At 47.4% G+C, this 25562-nt stretch overlaps 3 protein-coding genes across 3 annotated transcripts in view; 1 reads left to right on the top strand and 2 right to left on the bottom strand.

The window, feature by feature from the left end:
* Window positions 1–15532, bottom strand: part of LOC121305870 (tubby protein homolog) — a 24851-nt gene extending 9319 nt beyond the window's left edge. The window contains exons 1-12 of the mRNA XM_041237524.1: window positions 14845–15532; window positions 8095–8177; window positions 4645–4729; window positions 4304–4421; window positions 4089–4226; window positions 3704–3859; window positions 2884–2985; window positions 2643–2783; window positions 2176–2271; window positions 1112–1263; window positions 749–898; window positions 98–210 (exon numbers count right to left, since the gene is read on the bottom strand). Coding sequence (XP_041093458.1) covers window positions 98–210; window positions 749–898; window positions 1112–1263; window positions 2176–2271; window positions 2643–2783; window positions 2884–2985; window positions 3704–3859; window positions 4089–4226; window positions 4304–4421; window positions 4645–4729; window positions 8095–8177; window positions 14845–14898 — 1388 coding nt within the window. The 5' untranslated portion in view covers window positions 14899–15532. The remainder of the gene's footprint in view (window positions 1–97; window positions 211–748; window positions 899–1111; window positions 1264–2175; window positions 2272–2642; window positions 2784–2883; window positions 2986–3703; window positions 3860–4088; window positions 4227–4303; window positions 4422–4644; window positions 4730–8094; window positions 8178–14844) is intronic.
* A 1171-nt stretch (window positions 15533–16703) lies between these two features.
* On the top strand, window positions 16704–18346 carry LOC121305992 (zinc finger protein 695-like). The gene has a single exon (XM_041237722.1). The coding sequence runs from the start codon at window positions 16753–16755 to the stop codon at window positions 17287–17289; it is 537 nt and encodes a 178-aa protein (XP_041093656.1). The 5' UTR covers window positions 16704–16752; the 3' UTR covers window positions 17290–18346.
* A 909-nt stretch (window positions 18347–19255) lies between these two features.
* On the bottom strand, window positions 19256–23844 carry LOC121305869 (E3 ubiquitin-protein ligase TRIM35-like). Its single transcript, XM_041237523.1, has 6 exons — window positions 23811–23844; window positions 22577–22740; window positions 22087–22182; window positions 21763–21993; window positions 19868–20172; window positions 19256–19361 (listed from the first exon to the last, which is right to left on the bottom strand). The coding sequence occupies exons 1-5, from the start codon at window positions 23842–23844 to the stop codon at window positions 19924–19926; spliced, it is 774 nt and encodes a 257-aa protein (XP_041093457.1). The 3' UTR covers window positions 19256–19361; window positions 19868–19923.
* Between the last annotated feature and the right edge of the window lie 1718 nt (window positions 23845–25562).

Below are 25562 nucleotides of genomic sequence, written 5' to 3'. Positions count from 1 at the left end.
GGGTTTAGGGTTAGGGTTAGGGTTAGGGGTTAGGGTAGGGTCAGGGTTAGGGGTTAGGGTTAGAGTTAGGGGTTAGGGTAGGGTTAGGGTTGCTGACCTCACTTTGCCAATGTAACTCTTCCCGTCTCTCGACAGGTCAGTCGGGTCGATTGAAATCAGGTAGTTCGATGTTTTGCTTTTCTTCCGTTTCCTGCCGGCCATCAGAAACACCTACAGGCACAGGAAGCGAGGGAGGGTCAGAGACAGGAAGTGAGGAAAGGATCCCAGTGATTCAGTATCAATATGGTTCTCATGTTAACTCTTGATAACCCTTGGCAGTCCCTCCCAGCCCATCCTGTCTTTGTGTGTGAAGACGTGTCTCTTCCCTCGGTCTCCTCGCTTTATCTCCACACTATGTGTCTCTGCTCCTGCTTTCTGTGTATCAGCTACAGGGTCTGTTAGCTCCTTCAGCGATCTGAAACACTTCAACCAAGCTCCCTCTCTTCTCCTCTCTCTCCTCTCCCCTCCTATCTGACTCCTCTCCTCTCTCCCCTCTATCCTCTCTCCTCTCTCCTCTCCTCTCTCTCCTCTCCTCTCTCCCCTCTCTCTCTCTCTCTGTCTCTCTCTCCCTCCTCTCCCCTCTCTCTCTCTCTCCTCTCTCCTCTCTCTCCTCTCCCCTCCTATCTCTCTCCTCTCCTCTCTCCCCTCTATCCTCTCTCCTCTCTTCTCTCCTCTCCTCTCTCTCTCCTCTCTCTTCTCTCTCTCTCACTCTCTTCCCGTCCTCTCTCTCCAGGTGCAAGTAGTATGTTGGGTAGATCCCCTTTTCCACTCCCTTCTTGTCTCTGGTCAGTCTACAGCACACCGTCCTTTCTTTGGGAGCTGGCCTTAGGGCAAACTCCTCCAGATCCTGGAATTCCAGCTGAGAAACGGAACAAACAATCAGGGACAACAGTCCGAAATACTGCTGAGAATGAGTTTGTAATTAGAGCGAGAGAGTCTCAGGGTGAGGGTTTGGAATTAGAGAGAGAGAGAGAGAGAGTCTCAGGGTGAGGGTTTGGAATTAAAGAGAGAGAGAGAGTCTCAGGGTGAGGGTTTGGAATTAGAGAGAGAGATTCTCAGGTCAGTTTGTCACCCTGCTAGTCGCATCGCTGTCTGTAGATCGATGTTTGGAATTACTGTTGAAAGGAGCCAGGCTGCAGGAGTCTCTCGACTCATCATCCTCCGAGCCAGAAGAGCCTTCTTCCTCCTCCTCCTCTCTTACACTCCTCTTCTTCTGTTTCTGAGCTTCAAGAAAACAAAACCCAAGAACCCAATCAAAACCAGCAACTCTAAACCAGAACACAGTGGAAAGAATCGCCATAGTTTACTATATTATACAGCAGCGACCCCAGCAATGATTCACACAGCAGCTCCCCTGAGTTTCAATCTGCATAGTTTACTATATTATACAGCAGCGACCCCAGCAATGATTCACACAGCAGCTCCCCTGAGTTTCAATCTGCATAGTTTACTATATTATACAGCAGCGACCCCAGCAATGATTCACACAGCAGACTCCAAAAACGATTCAGACTGCAGCCTGAGCTACTAAGTGTGTCGAGGGCTAGTAAGACTCAAGTTAGACGGTATATCAAATGACGAGAATATGTCGTATTTCCCCTGGGTCGTTACTAAGGAGTCCTCAGTTTGAGGGTACTACGCATAAAGCTATCCCCTACCTAAACAATAAAGACACATAAAAATCAATGTAGGACCATATGTCGTCAGTACTGGGGGGGTCGTTACTAAGTGTGTCGTCTAGGGGACTCAAAAATTTAGACGTATCAGATAATAGGGTGTCCATACTAGCCCTCTCAGTGTCTGTCTGGGTCGTCGGGTAATAAACCAACAAGAGTTAGACGTGTCAGTCGCTCCATACATCTGTCCGGCCTCATTCTTGACTAGGTCTTGTACTCCTATCGGGGCACGTCAAGGTTAGAAGAGTCCCTCGAGATGGAGACCAATCCCGTTTCCTTGTGTTCAAGAGCTAGTAGGAGGTAAGATTGAGAGCGGGAGATCTACCACCGTGCGCCGAAAGATTGTAGTCGAAGTAACTGACCTCCTTTTGTCTTAAATGTTTTTTATCCGCGTGTCGATTGTAGTCTAAAGGGAGGGGACAGAGAGAAAAACAGACCTCAGGAGCCCTATGTGCAGTACCTGCCTCTCTGAACAGCGCCTCCTCTGGTTGAGGGTCAGTATTGAACTGGTCGATCTCTATAATGGGCGCACGCGCTTTCTCATCCCACAGCATGACTGGGAGGAACACAGGTTCCCAGTTACACACATACTGGTTTATGGGAACATCAGCGGTCATCTTGAACAGATTTAAAATAACCCTCCCCTCAATCCCTCAACCCACTCTCTTCATCTCCTCTCTCCCTTCTTCTCCTCTCTCTCCTTTCTCCTCTCTCCTCTCCTCTATCTCCCCTCTCTCTCCTCTCTCTCTCTCTCTCTTTCTCTCTCCCTCTCTCTCTCTCTCCCTCTCCCTCTCTCATCTTCTCTCCTCTCTCTCCCCTCTCTCTCTCCTCTCCCCTCTCTCCTCTCTCCCCTCTCTCCCCTCTCCTCTCTCTCTCTCTCCTCTCCCCTCTCTCTCCTGTCCTCTCCTCTCCTCTCTCCTCTCTCACCTCTCACTGGTAGTTTTTTCTTCTTCATGGGGGATTGTGGGTAGTCTCCATTCTCCCTCTCCCCCTTCTCTTCATCGCTCCACTCCTCTGACCCCCCAATCTCCGGGACAGGGTCCTCGAACCCAGCCGGACCATCGAGCCCTGAGATTGAGAGAGATAGCAAAGGCTCTAGTGCCAAGGCTCTAGAGTCAAGCAGACCAGCGATTGGGTTCTAGTGCCTTCATCAGTTCTTTCTCCTCACCTTTTAACTGGTCTCTGTTCTGGGAATTGCCTGATTTCTTGCTGTTTTTTGATGCAGACTGGGATTTTTGTTTCTTTGTTGGTTTCTGAGATGCAGAGGTTTCTAAAAGAAAGATAAAAAGAGAGTGAGAGAGGATAAAGAGGAGAGAGAGAGGAGAGGGAGAAAGGAGAGAGAGAGGAGAGAGAGAGGGAAGAGAGAGGAGAGAGAGAGAGAGGAGAGGAGAGGGGAGAGGAGGAGAGAGGAGAGAGAGAGAGAGAGGAGGAGAGAGAGGAGAGAGAGAGAGAGGAGAGAGAGAGGGGGGAGAGGAGAGGGAGGAGAGAGAGGAGAGAGAGAGAGAGGAGAGAGAGAGAGGAGAGGGGAGAGAGAGAGGAGAGAGGAGAGAGAGAGAGAGAGGAGAGAGAGGAGAGGAGAAAGAGAGAGAGAGGAGAGAGAGAGAGGAGAGAGAGGAGAGAGGAGAGAGAGAGAGAGAGAGAGGAGAGGAAGGAGAGAGAGAGAGAGAGAGAGGAGAGGGAGGGAGAGAGGAGAGAGAGAGAGAGAGGAGAGAGAGAGAGAGAGGAGAGAGAAGAGAGGAGAGGGGAGAGAGAGGAGAGAGAGAGAGAGAGGGGAGAGAGAGAGAGGAAAGGGGAGAGAGAGAGAGAGGAGAGGAGAGGGGAGCGAGAGAGAGGAGAGGGGTGAGAGAGAGGAGAGAGAGAGCAGAGGAGAGAGAGAGGAGAAGGAGGAGAGAGAGAGAGGAGATAGTTGGGTGTTCAGGATGTTTCAGATCTTTCTTTACTTGATTATTTCTCATTAGGAAACCGCATGTTTTTTTGGTTCTGGTTACTTCTTGTCAGAGCTGCAATGGCGCCAGTCTCCTCACCCGCCCGCTGCTTCAATTTCTTCTCTATCTTGACCGCAGCTTTCTTGGTGAGCAGTTTGGTTTCCGCTTGGCGCACAGTCCCTCCCCTCCACCCGCCCGCCTGCTCTCTTAGAAGGTCAGCTTTTCCAAGGAACTCTAGACGTCTCCTTGTGTTTTTTTGGTTCTGGTTACTTGAGAGAGAGAGAGAGAGAGAGAGAGGAGAGAGAGAGGAGAGAGGAGAGAGAGAAGAGAGGAGAGAGAGAGAGAGAGATAGTCACTGAATTCACACTGAAGACACTGAGAGAGACTTCTAGTCGTGAGTCACTGAATTCACACTGAAGTTAGTTATTGACTCTGTTTGAATTCTCACCTGCTTCCTGTTCCCTGTCCTTCTTCCTGTTCTTCCTGGCCTGTGATTGGCTCTCTGTGGTCTCCGTGGTAGCGGTCGTCGAGGCAAGAGTGAGGTCAGCGAGAGAGATCTCCTCCAATGGAGGCTCGGAGATGAGGTCTGTGTTCAGAACCAGTGGAATCTGCGCCTCTTGTCCCTCCCCCTCCCCTAGGGGAACAGGGAGGGGGGAGGTGGACCAGCCCCCTCCCCCTCCACCCTCTTAGGCTTCCAGCTCTTCACTCTCAGGTCAGGATTGGCCTGAACCATGCAAGTCTCCTGCCTCCTGCGCTGCTGCCTTCTCTCCAGCAGAGTGCGCTGTGGGGCAGAGAGCGGGATAGGAGGAGGGAGGACAAAGAGAGAGGGGGCCAGTGAGACAAGTCAATGAATTAGTAATGAGAGGCAGGAGAGGCACTGGAGGTCATAGTATGTGTCGTGGCTGCCTGGTCCTGCTCTGAATGCTTGTGTGGTTATACAGACTGACAGCTGAGACACACTGAGAGACACTGAGACACACTGAGACAGGCACTCACTCTCTCACCTGGTTCTGTAGTCTCTCTTGTCTCTCTTGTCTCACACTTGCTGCCTCCTCTTCCATTGCACTGGAACAGAACAGACTTTCAAATCTGAAGCGGGGAGAGAGAGAGAGGAGAGAGGAGAGAGAGAGAGGGGAGGAGAGAGGAGAGGAGGAGGGAAGAGAGAGAGAGAGGAGAGGAGAGACAGAGAGAGATATTAAGCTTGCCTGCTTCCACAGAGTTTGTGCTGTGTGTGGCAGGCGTTCATAATTCAGTGTCTGGCCGTGGCCTGTTTTGTTAATAGGATTGGAGATGAAGAGATTTTGCAGAGAGACTGACAGCTGCTGTGGGATTAATACAGAGACACAGGATCAAGAGAGGCAGGAGAAACAGCAGAGTGTGTGTGCGTGTGTGCATGTGTGGGCTCTGCCCAGTCTGGCACACGCACGAGATAGAAAGACAGCTCAGATCCCGACCTGACAGACTGCTACTTACTGTTCTACACAGCATAGCTACTTAGTGTTACGAAAGTGGAGTGTACTACTGTGATCTGTCTGTCGACATTTAGAGACCTCTATATGAACTATATCTATATAGAAACCTCTTTGTGCTTTACAATGCTTCCCTATGCTTTACCAGACCTCTCTGTGCTTTACAATGCTTCCCTGTGCTTTACCAGACCTCTCTGTGCTTTACAATGCTTCCCTGTGCTTTACCAGACCTCTCTGTGCTTTACAATGCTTCCCTGTGCTTTACCAGACCTCTCTATGCTTTACAATGCTTCCCCCTACCTCTCTGTGCTTTAAGAATGCCTCAATGAAGCAATGGCTCCCTAATGCTTCCCTACCCAGCCACAAAACCTACCTCCTCACACACCACTGTGCGTTGGACTCGGAAATGTTACAGCATGCTCCACGAAAGGTCAACGTGCTTTACCAGACCTCTCTGTGCTTTACAATGCTTCCCTGTGCTTTACCAGACCTCTCTGTGCTTTACAATGCTTCCGAAGTTTGAGACCTCTCTGTTCCATGACACTTCAAATTCTCTTGGAAGACCTCGATTGTTCCCTGTACCTCCTCCCATCACCATAGAGAGAAGTTACAAGAATTCTCTAAAGCAGTGGAACACACACACACTCTCTCTCTCTCTCCAGTTCGATAGAATCGAATTCTCTAAAGAAGGGAACACAGGGTGGTCAGAGCAACACATATAAATGAAAGAGGAAACAGAAGGACTCACCGTCCTGGCGTTGAAACTCTGCTGAGCGACAGAGTGCAGTCCAGTAAGAGAACAAGCTGGAAGGGGGAGGTAATCTACTGTGTGTATGTGAGAGAGGGGGAGGGGGAGAGAGAGAAAAGGGGAGAGAGAGAGATTGAGAGACTCAGAGAGAGAGGCAGAGATTGAGAGACACACAGAGAGAAAGAGACTCAGAGAGAGATTGAGAGACTCAGAGAGAGAGGCAGGAATTGAGAGACACACAGAGAGAGAAAGAGAGACTCAGAGAGAGATTGAGAGACTCAGTGAGAGACAAACAGAGGCAGACCTCTTTTTAGGTAGAAGGTTATGAAGGGTAAGCCTATTAATTTCAACAGGTCTGTCTGTCGTTTAAACAGCTGAGAGGACTCTGAGACTGTTGTCAAGGGCAGTAACCCCTGGCAACGGACAGTAAACACCAACTTCCAACTGAAAACAAACCAGCGCTGTGTGCAAATAAATATCTCTCAATCTAGGTGTATGTCTAGCATTGCACTGCCCTGCTGCTGCTGAACACAGGGGCAGAGCTGTGACGTGCGTCTCATTCATAGAAAACCCAGATATGTAGTTACATTGACTCTCCAGCAGAAGGCGAAAGCACGTTTTCTCGCCAGTTCTACTCAGCTTGTGTTCAAGTGTCTCCCTGCGATCATGTCGAGGATGCGTTTCACCCTCTCTCTTGTCACATGTTTAAGTGTGGGTTTGGGTTAGGGGTTAGGGATTAGGGATTAGGGGTTTGGGTTTGGGTAAGGGTGAGTGTCTCCCTCTAATAATCCAGGGCTGAAAGACGACTTGCAAGCAGCTGCTTCCATTTCATTCTGGTTTTTATTTTATTATTTACAGTTTGATAAAAGTTTCACAGACATGAGGCCCAATTCCCAGGACTGGATAGAGGAGAGGAGAGAGGGGAGGAGGAGGAGGGGTGAGGGTTCAGGTTACAGGAGGGGAAGGGATGAGGGGAGGGGTGAGGAAGAGAGGGGGAGCGGAGGGGTGAGGGGACGAAGGGTTAGGGTTGAGGTTACAGGTGGGTGAGGAGAGGAGGAGAGGGTTTGAATCATGCTCCCAGTGTGCTTCGTTCTCATCTTCCCTACACTCCTTTACACCCAGCAGAGTGCCCTGCTGCCAGCCCTGTCAGCTCTGCCCTGTTTGGCCTGGTGCCCCGCGCGATGCCCCCCCCACCCCCCCGGTCCCTGGTCTGCGTGACGGCAGGCTGTGCCCGGGACTCGTGGATCTGCCTGTGCATCTGTAGATCATCCTGCAGCTTGAAGCCCTTCCCACAGTCTGCACAGCGAAGCTCTGGGCGGGGCTGCAACGGGCACCGCCTTTGACGGCCCACCGGCCCCGCCCCGCCCCCGACCACCACGCCCCGGTCCAACCGCCCCCGCCGGCACTCTCTCGGCCATGTGGATTCTCTGGTGCTGGCTCAGGTGGCCCAGCCTGTAGAAGCTGTCTCCGCACTCGCTGCACAGGTAACAGCTCTGCTGGTGGGCGTGGCTCGTCCTCTCATGCTGGCGCAGCTGCCCCAGCTGGATGAAGGAGGCCCCGCAGGGTGCGCAGCGGTGCGGCTCCCTGGCGTGGGCACGCTGGTGGTGGCGCAGGGCCCCCGAGCCGCTGAAGCGCTTGCCGCACTGAGGGCAGGGGTAGGGCTTGACTCCGGTGTGAGTGAGCCGGTGTGTGTTGAGGATGCGGCGTTGGGAGAAGCTCTTCCCGCAGTCGCTGCACTGGTACGGGCGCTCCCCACTGTGACTGCGCTGGTGCAGCGTCACCGTGTACCTGCGGCTGAACCACTGGCCACAGTCCGGGCAGCGGTGCAGGGGCTTCCGGGGGAGCGCAGGGACCTCCTCTCCCGGTCCCGGTCCCCCCCCTCCCCTCCCCCCTACCCTCGGATCCGCTCTCCTCCTCCCCCTCCCTCCTCCACTCGCGCTCCCCGTGTGGATAATTTGGGTTGTGTAGTAGGGGCTCTCCCTGACCCCCCTCCATCTCCTCTCCCCTCCGCTCTAGCGCACTCTCTCTCCCTCTCCCCTCCCTCCTCTCGCTCTCCCCTCCCCCTCCCCCACTCGCTCTCCCTCTCCCCCTCCCTCCTCCACTCGCTCTCCCTCTCCCTCTCTCTTCACATCCTCGTCTTTGATGTGCCTCAAGCCCAGATCAGTCCTGTCCCCTGTGATGAGGTCCTGTTTGATGTGCCTCAAGTCCAGTTCAGTCCTGTCCCGTGTGATGAGGACCTGTTTGATTCGGGGCCCCAGTTGTGGCTCCAGCGGCCCCTCTTTGATTGGAGTTCGGCCCCTCCCTCCAGCAGCAGGCATCTCTATCAGGAGAGAGGACGAGAGTCAGCAATACTGCAGGACTTGATGTTCACGGGTTTCAATAACAATACTCCTCCTGACAATCACAACGGTAACCCTGATCAGAGCAGGACAGCAGGCTGAGAGAGCGCCCCTCGGGAAGCCAGCGATGTGTTCTCTTAGGAGAAGCGTTCTCTCAGGGCTGACTGCCCCACACAGCAAGCCCAGACACTCACGACACGAAGCAATAGACACAAACGCGTTTATTACTTCTGACATGAAGCACCTGCATCGATCACAGCAGCACAATACAGCACAGGAAATGTGAAATCTGTAACATGGCGGTATTTACAATACAAACATTGGCTTTGATAGAACTTGTCATCCCAGCTTGCTGCTTGCCAGTTCATGTATTATTATTATTATTATTATTATTATTATTATTATTATTATTATTATTATTATTATTATCCTGACTGTAGCTGTATTTCAATATGAATCTCGCACAGTAACCCTGGACTGCACTGGCTGTAGCGCCGCTGAGAGTCGCATATAAAGCCGGCGTCTGCCACATACATGTGTACAATCAATCGATCAATCAATCTAACCAACACAAAAACACGCACACGCGTGAATCGCGCTTCAGCACTCACCGTGGGTGAAAGCGTGGCTTTCCACTCTCCTTTAATGCGCGTTTATAATCCGCAAGCTGGCGGGCTGCACCGGAATAAATATCTATAGAGAGCTACAGTGTGGCGAGCTGCACAGGAATAAATATCTATAGAGAGCTACAGTGTGACGAGCTGCACATGAATAAATATCTATAGAGAGCTACAGTGTGACGAGCTGCACATGAATAAATATCTATAGAGAGCTACAGTGTGACGAGCTGCATATGAATAAATATCTATAGAGAGCTACAGTGTGGCGAGCTGCACAGGAATAAATATCTATAGAGAGCTACAGTGTGACGAGCTGCACATGAATAAATATCTATAGAGAGCTACAGTGTGGCGAGCTGCACATGAATAAATATCTATAGAGAGCTACAGTGTGACGAGCTGCACATGAATAAATATCTATAGAGAGCGCTACAGTGTGGCGAGCTGCACATGAATAAATATCTATAGAGAGCTACAGTGTGACGAGCTGCACATGAATAAATATCTATAGAGAGCTACAGTGTGACGAGCTGCACATGAATAAATATCTATAGAGAGCTACAGTGTGACGAGCTGCACATGAATAAATATCTATAGAGAGCTACAGTGTGGCGAGCTGCACATGAATAAATATCTATAGAGAGCTACAGTGTGACGAGCTGCACATGAATAAATATCTATAGAGAGCTACAGTGTGGCGAGCTGCACATGAATAAATATCTATAGAGAGCTACAGTGTGACGAGCTGCACATGAATAAATATCTATAGAGAGCTACAGTGTGACGAGCTGCACATGAATAAATATCTATAGAGAGCTACAGTGTGGCGAGCTGCACATGAATAAATATCTATAGAGAGCTACAGTGTGACGAGCTGCACATGAATAAATATCTATAGAGAGCTACAGTGTGACGAGCTGCACATGAATAAATATCTATAGAGAGCTACAGTGTGACGAGCTGCACATGAATAAATATCTATAGAGAGCTACAGTGTGGCGAGCTGCACATGAATAAATATCTATAGAGAGCTACAGTGTGACGAGCTGCACATGAATAAATATCTATAGAGAGCTACAGTGTGGCGAGCTGCACATGAATAAATATCTATAGAGAGCTACAGTGTGACGAGCTGCACATGAATAAATATCTATAGAGAGCGCTACAGTGTGACGAGCTGCACATGAATAAATATCTATAGAGAGCTACAGTGTGACGAGCTGCACATGAATAAATATCTATAGAGAGCTACAGTGTGACGAGCTGCACATGAATAAATATCTATAGAGAGCTACAGTGTGACGAGCTGCACATGAATAAATATCTATAGAGAGCTACAGTGTGACGAGCTGCACATGAATAAATATCTATAGAGAGCTACAGTGTGACGAGCTGCACATGAATAAATATCTATAGAGAGCTACAGTGTGACGAGCTGCACATGAATAAATATCTATAGAGAGCTACAGTGTGACGAGCTGCACATGAATAAATATCTATAGAGAGCTACAGTGTGGCGAGCTGCACATGAATAAATATCTATAGAGAGCTACAGTGTGACGAGCTGCACATGAATAAATATCTATAGAGAGCTACAGTGTGACGAGCTGCACATGAATAAATATCTATAGAGAGCTACAGTGTGACGAGCTGCACATGAATAAATATCTATAGAGAGCTACAGTGTGACGAGCTGCACATGAATAAATATCTATAGAGAGCTACAGTGTGACGAGCTGCACATGAATAAATATCTATAGAGAGCTACAGTGTGGCGAGCTGCACATGAATAAATATCTATAGAGAGCTACAGTGTGACGAGCTGCACATGAATAAATATCTATAGAGAGCTACAGTGTGGCGAGCTGCACATGAATAAATATATATAGAGAGCTACAGTGTGACGAGCTGCACATGAATAAATATCTATAGAGAGCTACAGTGTGGCGAGCTGCACATGAATAAATATCTATAGAGAGCTACAGTGTGACGAGCTGCACATGAATAAATATCTATAGAGAGCTACAGTGTGACGAGCTGCACATGAATAAATATCTATAGAGAGCTACAGTGTGACGAGCTGCACATGAATAAATATCTATAGAGAGCTACAGTGTGGCGAGCTGCACATGAATAAATATCTATAGAGAGCTACAGTGTGGCGAGCTGCACATGAATAAATATCTATAGAGAGCTACAGTGTGGCGAGCTGCACATGAATAAATATCTATAGAGAGCTACAGTGTGGCGAGCTGCACATGAATAAATATCTATAGAGAGCTACAGTGTGGCGAGCTGCACATGAATAAATATCTATAGAGAGCTACAGTGTGGCGAGCTGCACATGAATAAATATATATAGAGAGCTACAGTGTGGCGAGCTGCACATGAATAAATATCTATAGAGAGCTACAGTGTGGCGAGCTGCACATGAATAAATATCTATAGAGAGCTACAGTGTGACGAGCTGCACATGAATAAATATCTATAGAGAGCTACAGTGTGACGAGCTGCACATGAATAAATATCTATAGAGAGCTACAGTGTGACGAGCTGCACATGAATAAATATCTATAGAGAGCTACAGTGTGGCGAGCTGCACATGAATAAATATCTATAGAGAGCTACAGTGTGACGAGCTGCACATGAATAAATATCTATAGAGAGCTACAGTGTGGCGAGCTGCACATGAATAAATATCTATAGAGAGCTACAGTGTGGCGAGCTGCACATGAATAAATATCTATAGAGAGCTACAGTGTGGCGAGCTGCACATGAATAAATATATATAGAGAGCTACAGTGTGGCGAGCTGCACATGAATAAATATCTATAGAGAGCTACAGTGTGGCGAGCTGCACATGAATAAATATCTATAGAGAGCTACAGTGTGACGAGCTGCACATGAATAAATATCTATAGAGAGCTACAGTGTGGCGAGCTGCACATGAATAAATATATATAGAGAGCTACAGTGTGACGAGCTGCACATGAATAAATATCTATAGAGAGCTACAGTGTGGCGAGCTGCACATGAATAAATATATATAGAGAGCTACAGTGTGACGAGCTGCAAATGAATAAATATCTATAGAGAGCTACAGTGTGGCGAGCTGCACATGAATAAATATCTATAGAGAGCTACAGTGTGACGAGCTGCACATGAATAAATATCTATAGAGAGCTACAGTGTGACGAGCTGCACATGAATAAATATCTATAGAGAGCTACAGTGTGACGAGCTGCACATGAATAAATATCTATAGAGAGCTACAGTGTGACGAGCTGCACATGAATAAATATCTATAGAGAGCTACAGTGTGACGAGCTGCACATGAATAAATATCTATAGAGAGCTACAGTGTGACGAGCTGCACATGAATAAATATCTATAGAGAGCTACAGTGTGACGAGCTGCACATGAATAAATATCTATAGAGAGCTACAGTGTGGCGAGCTGCACATGAATAAATATCTATAGAGAGCTACAGTGTGACGAGCTGCACATGAATAAATATCTATAGAGAGCTACAGTGTGACGAGCTGCACATGAATAAATATCTATAGAGAGCTACAGTGTGACGAGCTGCACATGAATAAATATCTATAGAGAGCTACAGTGTGACGAGCTGCACATGAATAAATATCTATAGAGAGCTACAGTGTGACGAGCTGCACATGAATAAATATCTATAGAGAGCTACAGTGTGACGAGCTGCACATGAATAAATATCTATAGAGAGCTACAGTGTGACGAGCTGCACATGAATAAATATCTATAGAGAGCTACAGTGTGACGAGCTGCACATGAATAAATATCTATAGAGAGCTACAGTGTGACGAGCTGCACATGAATAAATATCTATAGAGAGCTACAGTGTGGCGAGCTGCACATGAATAAATATCTATAGAGAGCTACAGTGTGGCGAGCTGCACATGAATAAATATCTATAGAGAGCTACAGTGTGGCGAGCTGCACATGAATAAATATCTATAGAGAGCTACAGTGTGACGAGCTGCACATGAATAAATATCTATAGAGAGCTACAGTGTGGCGAGCTGCACATGAATAAATATCTATAGAGAGCTACAGTGTGACGAGCTGCACATGAATAAATATCTATAGAGAGCTACAGTGTGGCGAGCTGCACATGAATAAATATCTATAGAGAGCTACAGTGTGGCGAGCTGCACATGAATAAATATCTATAGAGAGCTACAGTGTGACGAGCTGCACATGAATAAATATCTATAGAGAGCTACAGTGTGGCGAGCTGCACATGAATAAATATCTATAGAGAGCTACAGTGTGACGAGCTGCACATGAATAAATATCTATAGAGAGCTACAGTGTGGCGAGCTGCACATGAATAAATATCTATAGAGAGCTACAGTGTGACGAGCTGCACATGAATAAATATCTATAGAGAGCTACAGTGTGACGAGCTGCACATGAATAAATATCTATAGAGAGCTACAGTGTGACGAGCTGCACATGAATAAATATCTATAGAGAGCTACAGTGTGACGAGCTGCACATGAATAAATATCTATAGAGAGCTACAGTGTGACGAGCTGCACATGAATAAATATCTATAGAGAGCTACAGTGTGACGAGCTGCACATGAATAAATATCTATAGAGAGCTACAGTGTGGCGAGCTGCACATGAATAAATATATATAGAGAGCTACAGTGTGACGAGCTGCACATGAATAAATATCTATAGAGAGCTACAGTGTGACGAGCTGCACATGAATAAATATCTATAGAGAGCTACAGTGTGACGAGCTGCACATGAATAAATATCTATAGAGAGCTACAGTGTGACGAGCTGCACATGAATAAATATCTATAGAGAGCTACAGTGTGACGAGCTGCACATGAATAAATATCTATAGAGAGCTACAGTGTGACGAGCTGCACATGAATAAATATCTATAGAGAGCTACAGTGTGGCGAGCTGCACATGAATAAATATCTATAGAGAGCTACAGTGTGACGAGCTGCACATGAATAAATATCTATAGAGAGCTACAGTGTGGCGAGCTGCACATGAATAAATATCTATAGAGAGCTACAGTGTGACGAGCTGCACATGAATAAATATCTATAGAGAGCTACAGTGTGACGAGCTGCACATGAATAAATATCTATAGAGAGCTACAGTGTGACGAGCTGCACATGAATAAATATCTATAGAGAGCTACAGTGTGGCGAGCTGCACATGAATAAATATCTATAGAGAGCTACAGTGTGACGAGCTGCACATGAATAAATATCTATAGAGAGCTACAGTGTGACGAGCTGCACATGAATAAATATCTATAGAGAGCTACAGTGTGGCGAGCTGCACATGAATAAATATCTATAGAGAGCTACAGTGTGACGAGCTGCACATGAATAAATATCTATAGAGAGCTACAGTGTGACGAGCTGCACATGAATAAATATCTATAGAGAGCTACAGTGTGACGAGCTGCACATGAATAAATATCTATAGAGAGCTACAGTGTGACGAGCTGCACATGAATAAATATCTATAGAGAGCTACAGTGTGGCGAGCTGCACATGAATAAATATCTATAGAGAGCTACAGTGTGACGAGCTGCACATGAATAAATATCTATAGAGAGCTACAGTGTGACGAGCTGCACATGAATAAATATCTATAGAGAGCTACAGTGTGACGAGCTGCACATGAATAAATATCTATAGAGAGCTACAGTGTGACGAGCTGCACATGAATAAATATCTATAGAGAGCTACAGTGTGACGAGCTGCACATGAATAAATATCTATAGAGAGCTACAGTGTGACGAGCTGCACATGAATAAATATCTATAGAGAGCTACAGTGTGACGAGCTGCACATGAATAAATATCTATAGAGAGCTACAGTGTGGCGAGCTGCACATGAATAAATATCTATAGAGAGCTACAGTGTGGCGAGCTGCACATGAATAAATATCTATAGAGAGCTACAATGTAAACAAAGCAGCGACTTCTGGATCAACTGCGGATCAGAGACCTGCGCGCTGCAGCAAGCGAGGGGCGGGGCCAAGCGGCTATCGCCGCCGTTCATTGGCTGCAGACACGCTCTAAAAACCCATCTTGCGCGATTGATTGGCTGGCTGGCCTCCCTCTGCCGAGGGTATGAAACTGGGCACTACAGTCCGCCATCTTGGCTCCACAGCGCTGTGTCCTGCGAGGCGAGGCTGCCGCGGCGCCGATCCCAAATGGCGCCGGTTTCGTCCCTCCCTGTGCCTGGCGCGCCGAGCGGGTTTCTGAGGGCCGGCGTGCCCTTGTTGTGTTTTGCTTCGCGTTTGGTTTTAAACTCAGTTATTTTAGTTTGAAGAAGCGGTTGAGACACGAAGAAGACCGCTCGGGGTCGGCTGTAGAGATAACGAAGCACGCAGTTCACGCAGACTCTGGGGAGAGATACTGCGAGAGGAGAGGAGAGGAGAGGAGAGGAGAGGCGGGGGGGTAACATTGAATTCATTTCACTCGCCAGAAACACGGGGGAGGACGCAGCTTGCAGCCGAAAAAACAACCTCGAAACTGCGAGTGACAGCAGGGTCGCGCCATTCAGAAAACAAACAACCCGTGTGCGTGACGTGTTTCATAATTCGGGTTCTGCGATCCGGGATATCTCGCGTGTTGAAACTTGCTTTCTGTTTTCCAGGCATTGATCCGAAACTGGAATATCAGGACAGGAGGCAAGCCTCGGAAATGACATCTTCTCCCATTAAAGGGGAGGCCCCTGAACTGGAGCCTGTCCCCATTAAAGGGGAGGCCCCTGAACTGGAGCCTGCCCCAATTAAAGGGGAGGCCCCTGAACTGGAGCCTGTCCCCATTAAAGGGGAGGCCCCTGAACTGGAGCCTGTCCCCATTAAAGGGGAGGCAACTGAAGTGAAACCTGTCCCCATTAAAGGGGAGGCCCCTGAACTGGAGCCTGTCCCCATTAAAGGGGAGGCCCCTGAACTGGAGCCTGTCCCCATTAAAGGGGAGGCCCCTGAACTGGAGCCTGTCCCCATTAAAGGGGAGGCCCCTGAACTGGAGCCTGTCCCCATTAAAGGGGAGGCCCCTGAACTGGAGCCTGTCCCCATTAAAGGGGAGGCCCCTGAACTGGAGCCTGTCCCCATTAAAGGGGAGGCCCCTGAACTGGAGCCTGTCCCCATTAAAGGGGAGGCCCCTGAACTGGAGCCTGTCCCCATTAAAGGGGAGGCAACTGAAGTGAAACCTGTCCCCATTAAAGGGGAGGCCCTTGAACTGGAGCCTGTCCCCATTAAAGGGGAGGCCTGAACTGGAGCCTGTCCCCATTAAAGGGGAGGCCCCTGAACTGGAGCCTGTCCCCATTAAAGGGGAGGCCCCTGAACTGGAGCCTGTCCCCATTAAATGGGAGGCAACTGAAGTGAAACCTGTCCCCATTAAAGGGGAGACCCCTGAACTGGAGCCTGTGGGAGGCCCCTGAACTGGAGCCTGTCCCCATTAAAGGGGAGGCAACTGAAGTGAAACCTGTCCCCATTAAAGGGGAGGCCCCTGAACTGCTACCTGTTGAACCAGAAACTGAGAATGAGGCTTTGTTGTATGAAGCAGCGTTAGGAAAAAGACACAAGCAGATTCACACAGGAGAGAAACCGTATCACTGTGCTGACTGTGGGAAGAGTTTCACTCAGTCAGAACATCTCAAAAGACACCAACGAATTCACACAGGCGAGAAACCACACCGCTGTGATCAATGTGGGAAGAGCTTTGCCGATGTGGGGAATCTCAAAAGACACAGTCGAATTCACACAGGCGAGAAACGCCACCGGAAAGAACCCACCTCCAGCTGTGCATCAATGTGGGAATTTTTCCATCACTTACAAAATCTTCAACGTGCACCGCTCACTGTGATCAATGTGGGAAGAGTTTCCATCACTTACAAAATCTTCAAATGCACCGGCTCATTCACACAGGAGAGAAACCGCATCACTGCACTGAGTGTGGGAGGAGCTTCGGACAGTTACAATATCTTACAAAACACCAGCGGATTCACACAGGAGAGAAACCGCATCACTGCACTGAGTGTGGGAGGAGCTTCGGACAGTTACAATATCTTACAAAACACCAGCGGATTCACACAGGAGAGAAACCGCATCACTGCACTGAGTGTGGGAGGAGCTTCGGACAGTTACAATATCTTACAAAACACCAGCGGATTCACACAGGAGAGAAACCGCATCACTGCACTGAGTGTGGGAGGAGCTTCGGACAGTTACAATATCTTACAAAACACCAGCGGATTCACACAGGAGAGAAACCGCATCACTGCACTGAGTGTGGGAGGAGCTTCGGACAGTTACAATATCTTACAAAACACCAGCGGATTCACACAGGAGAGAAACCGCATCACTGCACTGAGTGTGGGAGGAGCTTCGGACAGTTACAATATCTTACAAAACACCAGCGGATTCACACAGGAGAGAACTAATACCCTGTAAGACATGTACATTATCTTTACAAGACGAGAGGTAAGCTGCCGTAACGATGTAGCGAAAGAGAGCGTTTAAACAACGGGAGAGATGACGGAAACGAAAAACTGAAACAACAACACGTGAAGAACCCAGACTGTGAACACGGTAAATCACAGCGATGCCGTGCGCAGGAAGCAGCGTGTGGAAAGCGCATTGCACACGTCCGCAAGCATCTCTGGCGAAGCTGAACGAGTTCATTCTGCACAGAGGGGGCAGAGAAACGTTTCTTGTAATTTTGCGTTTGTTTTCCCATGTAATTCATTCAACCGTCTTTTACTGTTTTTTCTCTGAGTCAGTGTGTAAAGAATCTATATCTCGTGGGTTTGGGATTCATATCAATTATAATGATTCAAAGCAGCAATTCAGAATTTAACATCATCCCTTTATTGATTCCAGTATACAAGAGTTACACACACAGCGTTTAAAGGTGATCTTCATACACTAGAATGCAGCTCCAGTTCATACAGTCTCACATGGACCGCTTTATAAAGGGCAGGGTGGATCCATTTCCAGTCGTAAGACTTGTTTTCAGATGAAGTTCCGCTGCAGATCTGAAGCGGAGATGATCTCGAACTGGTCTGTGGACGCCCTGAGTCTCTGTGGGGAGACTGGGAGCACTGGGGGCTCGGGTCCAAGTACTGGGATTGTGGAGGGCTGGGAGGAGGAGCCATAGTACTGATGGACAGGTGTCAAAACCAACTGACTGTCAGAGAAGAAGAGGGAGGAGTCTAAGAGAGAGAGAGAGAGAAGAGTGTCTCTTCAGTGAGTTGATGGTGTGAGTATGGGTTAGGGTTAGTGGATAGAGGAGAGAGGGTAGGTCAGTGTGTGTGTGTGTCTCTTCAGTGAGTTGATGGTGTGAGTATGGGTTAGGGTTAGTGGATAGAGGAGAGAGGGTAGGTCAGTGTGTGTGGGTGTCTCTTCAGTGAGTTGATGGTGTGAGTATGGGTTAGGGTTAGTGGATAGAGGAGAGAGGGTAGGTCAGTGTGTGTGTGTGTCTCTTCAGTGAGTTGATGGTGTGAGTATGGGTTAGGGTTAGTGGATAGAGGAGAGAGGGTAGGTCAGTGTGTGTGTGTGTCTCTTCAGTGAGTTGATGGTGTGAGTATGGGTTAGGGTTAGTGGATAGAGGAGAGAGGGTAGGTCAGTGTGTGTGTGTGTCTCTTCAGTGAGTTGATGGTGTGAGTATGGGTTAGGGTTAGTGGATAGAGGAGAGAGGGTAGGTCAGTGTGTGTGTGTGTCTCTTCAGTGAGTTGATGGTGTGAGTATGGGTTAGGGTTAGTGGATAGAGGAGAGAGGGTAGGTCAGTGTGTGTGTGTGTCTCTTCAGTGAGTTGATGGTGTGAGTATGGGTTAGGGTTAGTGGATAGATTAGAGAGGGTAGGTCAGTGTGTGTGTGTGTGGGTGTCTCTTCAGTGAGTTGATGGTGTGAGTATGGGTTAGGGTTAGTGGATAGATTAGAGAGGGTAGGTCAGTGTGTGTGTGTGTCTCCAGTGAGTTGATGGTGTGAGTATGGGTTAGGGTTAGTGGATAGTAGAGAGGGTAGGTCAGTGTGCCACTGTGTCTCTTCAGTGAGTTGATGGTGTGAGTATGGGTTAGGGTTAGTGGACCTTCTGAGAGAGGGTAGGTCAGTGTGTGTGTGTGTCTCTTCAGTGAGTTGATGGTGTGAGTATGGGTTAGGGTTAGTGGATAGAGGAGAGAGGGTAGGTCAGTGTGTGTGTGTGTGGGTGTCTCTTCAGTGAGTTGATGGTGTGAGTATGGGTTAGGGTTAGTGGATAGATTAGAGAGGGTAGGTCAGTGTGTGTGTGTGTGGGTGTCTCTTCAGTGAGTTGATGGTGTGAGTATGGGTTAGGGTTAGTGGATAGATTAGAGAGGGTAGGTCAGTGTGTGTGTGTGTGTGTGTGTCACCTGTGTCTTTACCAGACCAGTAACCCTGCTGTAAACACAGTAGATGATTCCCAGTACAGTCCCAATTCCCATTGCCGCCACTAGGAACACCAGCACTGGACTCCCATTGGAATAGCGAACACCACCTTCTGAGCCAGGAGAGACAAGAGCCATGTTACCACACTGTCACTCTGCTGTGCTTTTATATAGGATACCTTTATAAGGGTTATAAATAAATGCTAACCAGACAACTCTGTGCTTTACAATGCTTCCCTATGCTTGCTTCTCTGTGCTTTACAATGCTTCCCTATGCTTTACCAGACCTCTCTGTGCTTTACAATGCTTCCCTATGCTTTACCAGACCTCTCTGTGCTTTACAATGCTTCCCTGTGCTTTACCACACCTCTCTGTGCTTTACAATGCTTCCCTATGCTTTACCACACCTCTCTGTGCTTTACAATGCTTCCCTGTGCTTTACCAGACCTCTCTGTCCTTTTCAATGCTCCCCTGTGCTTTACCAGACCTCTCTGTGCTTTACAACAATGCTTCCCTGTGCTTTACCAGACCTCTCTGTGCTTCACAATGCTCCCCTGTGCTTTTTTATCACACTGTGGGTTTGTTCACTCTGTTTATGTTTTCTCTCAGGGTAACTTGCCTTCAGATTTCTCCTGTTCTTTCATTTCATTCTTCTCTGTTTTATATTCTTCTACCTCACTTCCTGTGTCTGTCACTCTCACAGGAAGTAGACAGGTGGGGTCTGAGGTCGGAATCTTGGCAGAGTCCGGTGCTGGTGGGGCGGGGCTTGTGGTGTCTGCCAATGACGGTGCAGGATACAAGCTGGTGGGCTTGCCTGTGAGGTTGCCTGCCTGTGGTTGGCTGTATGGTAAGGTCACAACCGCCAGGTGAAAGGTCACGAGGAGACAGGCAGCCAATGGGAGAGAAGCAGCTTCGATCATTGTTCTGAAATGTGAATGAGAAACCAAGCGAGTGTGGAGAATCGTTTCTTCAGATAAAGAGCAGCTTCTATCTAACTGTGTGAAAGAAAGGGTGAGGAAAGAAGGACCAAGTGAAGACAGACAGACTCCCTACTGACAGTGGTGTGTCAGGTCACAGACACCTCTCTGTGCTTTACAATGCTTCCCTGTGCTTTACCAGACCTCTCTGTGCTTTACAATGCTTCCCTGTGCTTTACCAGACCTCTCTGTGCTTTACAATGCTTCCCTGTGCTTTACCACACCTCTCTGTGCTTTACAATGCTTCCCTGTGCTTTACCAGACCTCTCTGTGCTTTACAATGCGAGGGATGTGAATTTGTGTGATATCTGATTCCACAGGAAACGCACAGAGGTCATCGATACATCACCAGACATCGCCAGCCGTGAAAGCGCGTGGAAAGCGTGAGAATCAACCGCTAAAGAGGAAAGCGAAATCGCACAGGAAGAAAATGAAACAATCAGTCTGAAAACAAGAATCCCTTGTGCAATCGTGTATGTGGAATATTGTGCATAAAATATAATCTGAGAGAGAGAGAGAGAGAGAGAGACAATGACAGCGTTATCTACAAGAACACAGAATCGACACGAGAGACACAAAAGCAAATAAACCAGCAGCTCCTCCAACGAGATCACGCACAATACAGATACACACACACACACACACACACACACACACACAGCGTGAGTCACCTGCAATGTGTGCTTTTAGCAGAGATTAAACGAGATCACGCACAATACAGGAGGGATAAAGTTACGTTAACGGATCGATAGACCGCGATGCCTGAAAGGTTCATCAGCACGGAACACCAGGTCGTTACATCACTAGCGGTATAGTGACATCACAAACACATTAGATTTAACGAGGAATAAATGTGCAATTTCCACGGCATCCATGGCCTCTGAGCCCCTCCGCTGTCTGCTTTCAGACGCTTTCCCTGGACAAAGCTGTGTGGAACACACTGAAACACAGGGAAGAGGCTCCGTTCACAATATCTCTTTATATATCATTTGGTTGCAGACAAAGTAAAGTTTGTAAGGCTGTTAAAGTAAATAATAATGTCACCTTTCCAAGATTTTAAAGCAGATATCCAGGCTGTTTACTCACCTGTGCTCAAGGTGTGTCTCTCAGTGAGAGTCTGCTATAAATAAATGGGAAGAAAACATATACTGAGCAACTAATTACCCTCCAGAGAGTAAACCAGAAAGAGAGAGAGGAAAGAGAGAGAGAGAAGGAGAAGGAGAGGAGATGAGAGACAGGAGAAGAGAGTGAGAGGTGAGGAGAGGAGAGAGGTGGTGATGTCTTCACTGTGTCTCTGTGCAGGGCTGGTCTGTTCACAATGGGCACCTGTCACACAGACCCGCTGAACAATGAAAACACCAAACAGCAGGTTTGTATATTGCTGAGAAATATTTTCAGAACAGAATATATATTTTTTTTTAGGAACGCACAGTGTTATCGGCAGAGCTGTTGACATGCACAGAATTAACACTGACAGTGTAGTAGTGAGTGTGCATTCACAATTAGAACATGTCACACACACTGAAACAAGCACTACCTGCAGGAAGGAGATGTCTTCAGCTTCCAGCTCCTGTTCTATCACTCGGATTGTGTCTGAAAGGGATGAGATTTCTCTTGTAAGTTTTTCAATCTTCTCTTTCATGATTCTTCCCTTTTGTTCCTCTCCCCCCCTCAGTGCAGCTATCCTGGCCTTTTCTTCATCTCGTAGAAACTGGTGAAGTGTCTCAAACTCCTCCTTTATCTGCCTCTCTGTTTGCTGGGCTTGTTTCTGTACAAGAAAAGGATCAGTTTGGTGTTAGTTTGGGTGTCCAGTGAAAATGTATGCTGTGTTTTGTTTCAATCACTAATCTAGTTCTCTTACCTTGATGTGCTCTGCTGTTTCATCACATTCTTGTTTAACTTTATTAAAGGTTTTCAGCTTGTCCTGCAAGGGCTTCAGCGCAGTCTTGAGCTCTCCCTGAAATGCAGTGAAACCCAGAGCTCGCACATCACTGTTAACACATGCCTGGCTAGTAACAATATGAATGCAGTGTGTGAGAAATCCCCTCAGCACTGGGGCTGCCACTGGGGGCTCTCACAGCAACACGCCCCCCGCTCTGGAGATTCTCTGATAGGGCTGGGTGAGGGTTTATAAGGGTTCAGTTTGAATTCATTATTGCACACAGACACGTTCCACCCCATTCCTGTACAGCACCACCCCCACTCTGCCTCCCTCCATCTCATATTGTAACAGGATTTGTTTTTCGCTCAGACTCGTTGGATCTCCTTATTTAAACTGCCTCATTATAATAACCCTGTATAATATGGTGTGAATAGAGAATACTGTGTTTACATCAATATTGTTTCCATACCTTACAGTCCTGTGCACCCTCCTGAACAGGACGGACCTTGTGATCCCCATGCTTCTCTGAAGTTTGACACACAACACAGACAGCCTCTTTATCATCCACAAAGAACAGCTTCAGTTCTTCATCACGCAGACTGCAGAGTGTTCCAGTAGAGGATCCCTGAGAATCTCACAGCACAGGAAAGATCTGATCCAGACATGCTTACAATGAAGAGTCACAGGATCCCTGAGAATCTCACAGCACAGGAAAGATCTGATCCAGACATGCTTACAATGAAGAGTCACAGGATCCCTGAGAATCTCACAGCACAGGAAAGATCTGATCCAGACATGCTTACAATGAAGAGTCACAGGATCCCTGAGAATCTCACAGCACAGGAAAGATCTGATCCAGACATGCTTACAATGAAGAGTCACAGGATCCCTGAGAATCTCACAGCACAGGAAAGATCTGATCCAGACATGCTTACAATGAAGAGTCACAGGATCCCTGAGAATCTCACAGCACAGGAAAGATCTGATCCAGACATGCTTACAATGAAGAGTCACAGGATCCCTGAGAATCTCACAGCACAGGAAATATCTGATCCAGAGGAGAAGCGTTTGCTTTCGTGCACAAAGCCACTCCTGCCTTGCTCCCTGTCAGGACTCCTTTTGAAGTGCAGAACCTCGAACCTTGGACCTTCAGATTAGAATCACCAGTCACCAGTCACATGGCTCCACTAGCAGCACTATCGATTGATCAGGTATAGACTGATCAGCTATAGATTGATCTGGCATAAATTGATCAGGTACAGATTGATCATGTATAGATTGATCAGGTACAGATTGATCAGTTATAGATTGATCATGTATAGATGAACACTAATTACACTCCTCATTAAAAGGAACAGCCCGTCTGTAGCGCGCTCTACACATTTCAATTCATTATTAGAGTCTGAAACGAACAGGACGAAGCTGAGCTCGGTTTAACCCCACAGATTTCTAACCTGTGCTTTGGAATCGGGAGGCTGTCGCTGCAGAGCCGAGCAAAACGCGAAGCTGAGCCCGTCAGCTTTATCCCGGGAGAGGACCGTGAGCCTGCCGTGTGGGCGTGGAAATCCACTCAGCCTTCGCCAAATTAGGAACTTCGTTTTTTCTAAGCGATCACGTGGATAAATAGACTCGCAATGCAGATTATAGGAGGAACCACCCAGCTGCCACGCCCGTCGTTTCCACGCGGGGCGCTGTCACGTCACGTTGCACACAGTACTGTTCCACAGCGATCCCCATGACGTAATATACCCTGCGAAACAGTGTCGCCCTGTTGTTTTGACGGTAGGTGGCAGCATTGTCTAAGAAATTATCTTCTCGTTGGAACAGGCGCCGCATTATTATAGCCGATGTTATTTCGTTCTCTGTTCAAATAATATATTTGCGTTTTTCACAATGAAAGTGTGTATTTTCAAAAATAAAGCAAAACTGACTTTGGCAGCTTTCCCAGTGGATTTCTTAAAGGGGTACAAAGACAAGTCTGTAAAAAGAGGTCATTTTTGAAACTGCATTCTTGAAGGGGAGCCATAGATTCACACATTGCTTGTGATATCAGTGCATGGAAAAGGAGTTTCGAAATACAAAACCCTCTCAAAACGCTGATTATTTGAGGGACTTGACTGTTACTATTCTGGCTAAATTAATTGTTAAACTATTACAAAGAACTTCCCCTCTCCCTTCTCCCTTCTCTCCTCTCTCCCCTCTCCTCTCTCCCCTCTCCCCTCTCCCCTCTCCCCTGACTGGCAGCATTGTCCTTCTCTCCTCGATGTTATTTCTCTCTGTTCCTCTCACAATGAAAGTGTGTCTCTCTCCTCTTTGGCAGCTTTCCCTCTAAAGGGGTACAAAGACTCTGTAAAAAGAGGTCTGAAACTCTCTGAAGGGGAGCCTCCTCTCCTCTCAGTCATGTCAAGGAGTTTCGAATACAAACACCTCTCAACGCTGATTATTTTTGAGGTACTTGACTGTACTATTCGGCTAATTAATTGTTTAAACTATTACTCTCTTCCCTCTCTCTCTCTCTCCTCCTCTCTCCCCTCTCTCCCTCTCAGCCCTATCTCTCCTCTCTCCTCTCTCCCCTCTCTCCTCTCTCCTCTCTCTCTCCTCTCTCTCTCGCTCCTCTCTCCTCTCGCTCTCCTTCACTCACTCCCTCTCTCCTCTCTCCGCCGCTCTCTATCTCTCTCTTTCTCTCCTCTCTCTCTCCTCTCCTCTCTCCTCTCTCTCCTCTCTCTCCTCTCTCCCTTCTCTCCTCTCTCCTCTCTCTCTCCTCTCTCTTCTCTCTCTCTCCTCTCTCCTCTCTCTCTCTCTCTCTCTCTCTTCTCTCTCCTTTCTCCCTCTCTCTCAACACACTGTGTTTGGAAGAGGATTAATGACGCCAACAGAGAGACGAGATAGGAGAGAGGAGAGAGCTTATATAAAAAACCACCTGAATTAGAGACAGATATTTTGCAGTGTCAAACTGAACAGGATTGTGTGTGTGTGTGTGTGTGTGTGTGTGTGTGTGTGTGTGTGTGTGTGTGTTGTGTTGTCTGTCTGTCTGTCTGTCTTTCTGCAGTTTTAATAAATAAACGAAAATTCATGTTTCTGTTTTTTATTAAAAAATCGTTTTAATAAGGGTATATTTTTAACACACACATAAACATGAAGTGATATTTAATATCTGATTCTATTCCATCGTTTCTCATCAATAAAATCCCAAAGATTTAGGTCTTTAATCCACACAGCCAGTAAATACATCACAGTACAAATAAATCCTCTCTTTACAAACACTGTCCAGCCCATAATACTGTATAATACTTCAATTCTCCTGAAATCCCAAACAGCACGCCCCTGAACCCTGCGTCCTCCTCCTGGCTCAGTCTTCAGAGTCAGGGTGTCATTATCAACCTACGATCTTCTCATTAAAAATGCGACAGATTTCTGCTCTCTATCCTCTACGAGATTCCAGATCTATTGAAAAA

This window comes from Polyodon spathula, chromosome 45, assembly GCF_017654505.1.
Source record: "Polyodon spathula isolate WHYD16114869_AA chromosome 45, ASM1765450v1, whole genome shotgun sequence".
Lineage (NCBI taxonomy): Eukaryota > Metazoa > Chordata > Actinopteri > Acipenseriformes > Polyodontidae > Polyodon > Polyodon spathula.
Note: the sequence above shows the minus strand (reverse complement) of the source record. Positions and strands in the feature narration are given on the sequence as shown.